Source organism: Sinocyclocheilus anshuiensis, unplaced genomic scaffold (genome assembly GCF_001515605.1).
Source record: "Sinocyclocheilus anshuiensis isolate Anshui unplaced genomic scaffold, SAMN03320099.WGS_v1.1 scaffold1973, whole genome shotgun sequence".
Classification (NCBI taxonomy): Eukaryota; Metazoa; Chordata; class Actinopteri; order Cypriniformes; family Cyprinidae; genus Sinocyclocheilus; species Sinocyclocheilus anshuiensis.
The window spans coordinates 64,267-73,349 of NW_015538051.1; the positions used below are offsets into that span (position 1 = coordinate 64,267).

At 39.0% G+C, this 9,083-nt stretch overlaps 2 protein-coding genes and 1 long non-coding RNA gene across 3 annotated transcripts in view; 1 reads left to right on the forward strand and 2 right to left on the reverse strand.

Annotated features, from left to right (window-relative positions):
• Positions 1-9,083, forward strand: part of LOC107681864 (gastrula zinc finger protein XlCGF57.1-like) — an 83,620-nt gene that overhangs the window by 36,833 nt on the left and 37,704 nt on the right. The window lies entirely within an intron of this gene.
• LOC107681830 (zinc finger protein 665-like) lies at positions 1,467-3,233 on the reverse strand. The gene has a single exon (XM_016478184.1). It carries the CDS (start codon positions 2,765-2,767, stop codon positions 1,706-1,708), a length of 1,062 nt encoding a protein of 353 aa, XP_016333670.1. The 5' UTR covers positions 2,768-3,233; the 3' UTR covers positions 1,467-1,705.
• Positions 7,056-9,083, reverse strand: part of LOC107681853 (uncharacterized) — a 6,348-nt gene continuing 4,320 nt past the window's right edge. Inside the window, exon 2 of the long non-coding RNA XR_001633306.1 lies at positions 7,056-7,276. This is a non-coding gene — a long non-coding RNA (uncharacterized LOC107681853). The remainder of the gene's footprint in view (positions 7,277-9,083) is intronic.

Consider the following 9,083-nt stretch of genomic DNA (forward strand, 5'->3'; position numbering starts at 1 on the left):
GACCAAAGAAGTTGAGTGCACGTGCTTAGCGTCATATCCAGAGGTTGTGTTTGGGAAATAGACGTATGAGTGCTGCCAGCATTGCTGCAGAGGTTGAAGAGGTGGGGGGTAAGCCTGTCAGTGCTCAGACCATACGCCGCACACTGCATCAAATTGGTCTGCATGGCTGTCGTCCCAGAAGGAAGCCTCTTCTAAAGATGATGCACAAGAAAGCCTGCAAACAGTTTGCTGAAGACAAGCAGACTAAGGACATGGATTACTGGAACCATGTCCTGTGGTCTGATGAGACCAAGATAAACTTATTTGGTTCAGATGGTGTCAAGCGTGTGTGGCGGCAACCAGGTGAGGAGTACAAAGACAAGTGTGTCTTGCCTACAGTCAAGCATGGTGGTGGGAGTGTCATGGTCTGGGGCTGCATGAGTGCTGCCGGCACTGGGGAGCTACATTTCATTGAGGGAACCATGAATGCCAACATGTACTGTGACATACTGAAGCAGAGCATGATCCCCTCCCTTCGGAGACTGGGCCGCAGGGCAGTATTCCAACATGATAACGACCCCAAACACACCTCCAAGACAACCACTGCCTTGCTAAAGAAGCTGAGGGTAAAGGTGATGGATTGGCCAAGCATCTGTGGGGCATCCTCAAACGGAATGTGGAGGAGTGCAAGGTCTCTAACATCCACCAGCTCCGTGATGTCGTCATGGAGGAGTGGAAGAGGACTCCAGTGGCAACCTGTGAAGCTCTGGTGAACTCCATGCCCAAGAGGGTTAAGGCAGTGCTGGAAAATAATGGTGGCCACACAAAATATTGACACTTTGGCCCCAATTTGGACATTTTCACTTAGGGGTGTACTCACTTTTGTGGCCAGCGGGGTTTTTTTTGTATCTTTATTGGCACTGGACTTTTAGCTACTTTAACAATGTTTGTGTAAAGGGTGGTTAGTTGAATTTAGCTAAATGCTTGGTAAAGACATGTCACGCATTGTAATTTGGGTGCAAAACATGTTTTTATCACCTCAACACATATTAGTATAGTATTGTGTATTATTAAACAGAATATTCCTATGAGTCATACATCAACAGGAGGGGGAGGGGCACATTTTCAAGAAAGTACTTCATTTATCAAAACAATGCAATATAAACAGATTGAACTGTGTTCCCTTATAGTAATCAAATTGACCCCTGTGCACTTATTGACCCCTTACCCAACCTTAAACCAACCCAAACCACCAAACCTGAGCCTAACCTAAATCACACCTCAACAGCAGCAAACGTGTTGTGCATTAACACAAGCTTTTAACCATTGTATAACATCTGTTAAAATCATTTGTAGATTTTCAAGATGTGCGTGATCATACGATTTAGAAGCTTAATGACATTTGTAAGCATTTTAATTTACACGAAATGTTTAATGTTTAACACATTTATTAGTAAACATTAACGAGCACATTATTTAATGTTTCTCGATAAGTGAATATATGAACTAATAATCCGTTAAGCATTATCTAATGTTTGTTGATGATTTATTATTGAAAGTTATTATAGTGTTTTACCTATATATATATCAACATGTAAGTCACTATAAAGAGAACGAGACACTTTCTAATATATATAATAATAACATACTTTCTCATAATAACGAGATACTTTCCAAGCAACCAACAAAATGTCCAGTCACTAATTTTGGCTGTTAGGAAACTAACTTACACCGAAGAGACTTTATTGCTCAGTGTCTCCACTGCATGGATCCTCGTGTGTAGCTTCAGACGACTTTTAAAAGCGAAACTCTTCCCGCACTGATCACACGTGTGCGGTTTCTCTCCGCCGTGCATCCTCTCATGCGTTTTCAGATTTGATAACTGACTGAATCTCTTGTCGCAGTGTGAACACTTGTAAGGTTTCTCTCCAGTGTGAATCCGCAGGTGCAGTTTTAAATAGCTTGCTAAAGTAAAAGTCTTCCCACACTCAAAGCACACATGTGCTCTCACACCAGTATGTGTTTTCTGATGCGATTTTAAACTTTTTAGCAGTGAAAAACTCTTTCCACACACAGAACATGAATATGGCTTCTCCCCCGTATGAACTGCCAGGTGTTTCTTCAGGGCTCTTAACACGAGAAATGTTTTGCCGCATTGATCACATGCATACGGCTTTTCTCCAGTGTGGATTCTCATGTGAACATCAAGATAGTTTTTTAATGAGAAACTCTTCCCGCACTGATCACACGTGTGCGGCTTCTCTCCGCTGTGGATCTTCTCATGTCTTTTCAGATTTGCTGACTGACTGAAACTCTTCCCGCACTGATCACACGTGTGCGGTTTCTCTCCGCTGTGGATCCTCTCGTGTGTTTTCAGATTTGCTGACTGACTGAATCTCTGGTCACAGTGTGAACACTTGTAAGGTTTCTCTCCAGTGTGGATCCTCTGGTGCTGTTTTAAATGGTTTACCAACGAAAAAGTCTTGTCACACCCAAAGCACACATGATCTCTCACGGTGTTGTGAAATTTCTGATGTAATTTTAAACTTTTCAGCTGTGAAAAACTCTTTCCACATTCAGAACATGAATGCGGCTTCTCCTTCTTCGTATGAACTGCCAGGTGTTTCTTCAGAGCTGATGTCCTAAGAAATGTTTTGCCGCACTGATGACATGCGTGCGGCTTTTCTCCGGTGTGGATCCTCATGTGTTCTTTAAGGTGTGATGATTGAGTGAAACTCTTTCCACATTGATCACACACGTATGGCTTTTCTCCCATGTGGATCCTCATATGGACCCTTAAATATTTTTTGCATGCAAAGCTCTTCCCGCACAGATCACACGCGTGTGTTTTCTCTCTGCTGTGGACCTGCTCATGTGTTTTCAGATGTGCTAACCAACTGAACGTCTTGTCACAGTGTGAACACTGATAAGGTTTCTCTCCAGTGTGGATCCTCTGGTGCAGTTTTAAATGTTTTGCCCAAGTAAAAGACTTCCCACACTCAAAGCACACATGACCTTTTACACCAGTATGTGTTTGCTGATGCGATTTTAAACTCTTTCCACATAAAGAATATGAATGCGGCTTCTCCTTCGTATGAACTGCCAGGTGTTTCTTCAGGTCTGATGACACGAGAAATGTTTTGCCGCATTGATCACTTCTTTCCTTTAAAAAAATATTTGTAGTTTTTGAGCGACTCTCTTCAGGTCTGACATGATGTTTCTCCTCCACTTCACTCTCCTCATTCTCTTCTTTAGGGTCTGAAGTGAAAGAAAAAAGTTGTATTTTCAATAAACCAAAATAAGTCAAAGACAGGAATATGAATTGAAAGGCAGAAAACAGACGACTGTTTAAAAAAATTACAATTATTTTGATGCATTTTTATAAATTATTTGTCCCTGACACTTTGCATGAATGAGACACATTGATCTTCCAATTATTATTTTTTAAAACATTACAGGCTAATTAATCGAATTTCTAAGATGTGATGCCACGATCACATAATCATTCAAAGCCGTGATTACAAAAATAAATAAATAATTAAACATTTTAATTATTTTAGTTCAGTCGTGGGCTCTGTGTCACCTGGGGGCTGTTTCATAAAAGACGCTAAGAAAAGCGGGGATTAAAGTCCAAAACCTGTCTTGAAATAACCTAACAAATCAATCGGGACTAAAACTATTTCATAAACGACAATTCAAGTTCACGCAATCTCACTAATTCGATCCAGGTTCAATGAGTCAAGATAATTAGATTTTATTAGCCCTTAATGTTGATGATGGATCAAATCGATCCACTTTGGCAAACAGCGAATATTTGTGCCGTTTAATGCATTTGAGACGTTGTGTTTTCCTCAGTGCATAACGGACACGTCACAGGTATATTTTCATCTGTAAATGTTAGAAAGTAATGCAAATATATCCATTGTGCTGTCAGGAGTGGGCGAGGCATGCTGCGCGCATGCGCGCTAAACAGACTGAGCAGAATAGAATAATAGCGCAATAATTGAGTAAAATATACATTCTGCTAAAATATTTGTTGTTGGACATTAAATGTGACATGTAGAATTTTAATCCTACATGTAAGTGTATTTTTATGATAGCAGTAACTGTAAATCAAATGTAAGCTGGCTAATACAACCCTAATTATTAGCTCAAATGAATTGAATGTGTATTCCTCTTATCAGTTAAAATGTAGTCTGATTTCATTTTTAATTCAGTGATTTTAACTTTTAATTCAGTGTTTTTAATGTTTTAATGCTTTAAAGAGCAATTTTAGAAAGGCTGCATCGCTAGAAACTGCTGATCAACTGAATGTGCAAGTAGCAACTATGTTAAAATGTTTTCATATATCAAAAAAAAAAAAGTCATTACATTTTGGGCACAATACATTAAATACAGGTTAAATATACATTAAAGGGATCCACCCCAAAATGAAAATTTAGTCATTAATCACTCAATAACACTCATTATTGATAACACTCGTTATTAACATAATCACTCACATAAATCCTCATGTCGTTCCAAACTCGTAAAGCTTCGTTCGTCTTCGGAACACAATTTAAGATATTTTGGATGAAAACCGGGAGGCTGGTGACTGTCCCATAGACTGCCAAGTAACTTACACTGTCAAGCTCCAGAAAAGTATGAAAGACATCGTCAGAATAGTTCATCTGCCGTCAGTGGGTCAACCGTAACGTTATGAAGCGACGAGAATCGGCACCGTAACGTCACCGTAGCGCCATTTTGGTGAGTATCACTGCACGCAAAATGCGTACGCTCTTCGGTGTCCGCTGCGACATAGGGATGCGCTGTTTGCGTTCAAATTAGGGCTGGACAATAATTCAATATCAATATGTATCGCGATATAATTTTTTTCAATAACGGTGATATGATTTTTAAAAACTCAAGCTCCTGTCTAATGTGCATTTCTAAGAGACAAAACTTGTAATATTAGTATTACACATTCAGTGTTACCAAATCAGGTGCTGGTGTCACGGCTCTCGAATGTTAGTCTGGAGCACTGATAATATAAAGTGTACTGTAAAATGTTACTGTAATTTGAAATTCTGTTTAATTGTAAATGAAATATATAGCTTTAGTAAACCATTTTTTTTTTCTTTTAGTTTTGGTATAACATTATTATACCATGCATAATTTTACCTTTTTTATTTAAAGAAGAAACCAAACCAATGTATAGTTGACATTTGAGTCTCAATGCTATAGAAAGGCAATAAAAGTTCAGGAAGAGTGTTTTCATGCCCTTTTTTTATATTTTATATAAAAATATGGCATGCAGCTTCAAACAATGGCATAAATCTGTTCTAAATAATCATTATTAATAATCACAAATACAATATCAAGGGAATAATCGACAATTATGATTTTTGTCATAATCGTGCAGCCCTACCTGAGACAAAAGTGCAAGGTAACTAAAGCCATCACCTTTTGGTGCCGTCAACCCTTTCTGAGGATTGGTGGCCATTTGCGCATGACTGAAAACACAAGCTCAAGTGAATTTCACTGCATTCAAAGTTCAAGTCTGAACAACTCTGACCTGTGGATTCATATCATGTGAAGACGTGTGACCAATAGAAGATCGATACGTCACTGTGTGACCTCTTAGGTGAAAAAAAAAAAAAAAGGCAAACTTTTGCAGTAAAGTGGACTAGATTGTATATTTCTAAATTTTCTAATTTTTATTTTATTTTTTAAAAGACGCAGCAGAGTGTGATGCCATATCACGAGCGTCTCAGTTAGGGCTGCACGATTAGTCGAACATGATTAATCGCGATTGTCATGCACATTTTGTCAGTAAAGCCGGTTCTATGATTAGTAGTAAATCTCCATCACCTGCTTTCAGGTGGAGCAGCGTTTACTACACAGAGCCGTAGTTCTCGGAGAAGCTACGCAAAATCGCATTCATAATCGCAGATGATATAATCGTAAGATTATGAAATTGAAAAAAATCGTTCTGCGATAATGACAGCGGTTTGTGTAGCTTCTCAGTGAACTACGGCTCTGTGAAGTAAATGCTGCTCCATCTGAAACCACGTGGAAAAACCACATTTAATAACACGTTTTCACTCCAAACTCACTTCATAACGTCAGTCGAGTGTTTGAAATAAATCCTTCTGTGAGATGATGTGGCTTCTTACACAGAATGCTATGAAATATTTTGCATGTCTTATTCTAAGCAGTGATAAAGGCTATGTCGATTAGCATTTCATTATATATATGCTTTATTATGATGAAACTCAGATAAACCATATATTGCCGTAGTCGTGTGTTTATTAGTCACGTCGAATCAATGAAAGCAGGTAAATCTTCTGTTTATTCAGCACTTGCTATAGGGATTTCCTGGGTTTCTTCTGCGAGGCATATTTGGAGTTTCCGCGCGAGAGCCAACAATAGCACAGATTAACCCTCCGCACATTTTTATATTTAGTTATATTGAAAAAGTATCAATTCAGTAGATCTTTTTTACCCCGTTTTAACATGGATTTCTATGGAGAGAATGGCGGATAGCAGCGGCAGCGCATAATATCTGCGTTCTGATTGGTCAGCTCGCCTGTCAATCAAGCTCTTTGCGAACTGTTGGCCGTACCGCAGCAGACTCGTCAGTAAACGAGTACAGAACAGCACCTGTTGCTTACTGACTGTTTGGACTTTTAAATATGAACATAGTTCGTCTGTCGCGATTATAAATCATGATTTAAGGAGTATAGTGAGAGTGACTACTAGTTAACGTGTAGTATTAATGGGTCGTGTTTAGTCACTATTTATGACAACAGAAAATATGTAAACGAAAACAGCTTTATATGGCATTCAGTTATAATAAAGTATGTGACAGTTTAGAGAGTAGAACAGATCTGAAGTGCCAAAACTCGTCTGAACGCGAACCCAATGCAAGACGTCATAAATATGCTAATTAGTATGTGACGTCACTTGCCGCCACAAGTCTCTCAAAATGCATAGTTTAAATATTCATCTAGATCTGATGAAGTGCTTGAAGCTTTGTAACATGAATGTTCTTCAGCATCATGAATGAATGAAGAGTCAAGAACAAACACCAACCTTTTAGTTCTTCAGTGTGTTTGATTCTGCAGGGCTCTGGGTCTCTCATCTTCTCTCCGTCCTCTTTAATAAACCCAGATTCCAGCTCTTCCTGATGCTCTGATGCTCGTCTGCACTTCTGAACTGATGGAGATATTCCAGCATTTATTGCTGAAATCACTGTCGGTGTGATCGATATGGGAGGAGCTTCACTGAACATGAATTTGATGTGGAAGCAGCAGATCTGCAAAAATCAACAATAAATCTGAGTCTGTGTGTTTTTTTTATTAATTTACATATTTAAGCATTTATGAAAGTGAAGCAGATGCCCTCCAACTTAAGCGCCTAAGTGTTGTCTCTCAGCAAATCATTATATTACTATAGTAAACTTTACAGCATTGACTCAAAGAGCACATCAGTTTAACATGTGCTCATTCAGTATCGATCCATATTTTTCCCTTCTGCCCCCGTATTAGGGCTGCACAATTAGTCGAATTTCTAATCGCGATTATGATGATGGATGCCACGATTACGTAATCGCTCAAAGCCGCGATTACACAAATAAATGTCCATTTCGTTATTCTGTGTGCTTAAGGAGTGTGTTTGCAGAGTGGGATTTAACAAACTCAAAAACGCTGGATAAGACACATCTTGTCTAACTGATAGTCGTAGTCGTTCTGTTGTGCATGACCAATAGTAGTGCTGTGTTCGATACGACGATGTAGCGTCACAGAGATCTGACGATACGAGTATCGCTGCAGCTGGCCCTGTATCGCTATTGTGGTACGTGTGCAGCAGTGGACCACGCTTAATTTGAATACAAGAACAACGCTTAAAACGGAGTAGAAAAGTGCAAGGTTTCTAAAAAATAATGAATAGAGCATAATATATAGGCTACAGCAAACCACCGTTTTGCCGCGTTTCTCTATTAACAGTGAAGCTGTGGCTTTAATTGCTGTAGAAACAATGATGTTACCAGCTCCTAGTTGAGAAAGATAATGTACCTCTTCAGCGATTAAGCTATTTAGTTGATAAAATTGCGGGGCAGCGCTAAAAAGTTTGTTCCTGAATGTCTGTGCGCGCGCGCAACGTGATCTGTGTGAGTGACTAAAATTGTGTGAGCGTGAGATACAGTGAAGACAGCGCATTAGTTTAGAACTCTTCTAATTTTTATTTTTTTAAATGTAGAAATTGTGTTAATTTATATTTTAGTATGAGTACATTACAATATACATTTATTAGAACGAGTACATTATTATTTATGGGCTTAAAAACAAGATGCAAACAATCAGAATATTGTACCTGAGGTGAAATTCAGTGCAGTCCCATATCGTGGCGTGTATCGTATCGTGGCATCTGTCTCGTGATATGTATCGTATCGTGGCCTATGTACAGTGATGCGTACTGTATCGTGATACGTATCGTGACATCTGTATCGTATCATGGTGCGTATCGTATCGTGGCCTCTGTCTCGTGATATGTATCGTATCGTGGCCTATGTACAGTGATACGTACTGTATCGGGATACGTATCGTGACATCTGTATCGTATCATGGTGTGTATCGTATCGTGACATCTGTATCGTGATACGTATTGTATCGTGACATCTGTATCGTGATACGTATTGTGGCCTCTGTATCATGGTGCGTATCGTATCGTGGCCTCTGTCTCGTGATATGTATCGTATCGTGGCCTATGTACAGTGATACGTACTGTAATGTCTGTGCGCGCGCGCAACGTGATCTGTGTGTGCGTTAGATACAGAAGACAGCGTACTAGTTTAGAACTCTTCTCATTCTTATTTTTTAGAAATGTAGAGAGAGTGTTAATTTGTGCAACGATAACCTACCAGCAATGTAAATATAATTTTTTAATATATTAGAATGAGTACATTACAATATACATTTATTAGAACGAGTGCATTATTATTTATGGGCTTAAAAACAAGATGCAAAAAATCTGAATATTGTACCTGATGGGGAGTGCCCAATGTAAACATGAAACATATGCCATTACCTATATTGTACTGTGGTACAGTTATGGAGGCCCTT

Bases quoted from the DNA above. Each gene is read 5' to 3' on its own strand.
- LOC107681830 (XM_016478184.1), bottom strand. From the start codon at position 2,767: ATGAGGATCCACATGGGAGAAAAGCCATACGTGTGTGATCAATGTGGA.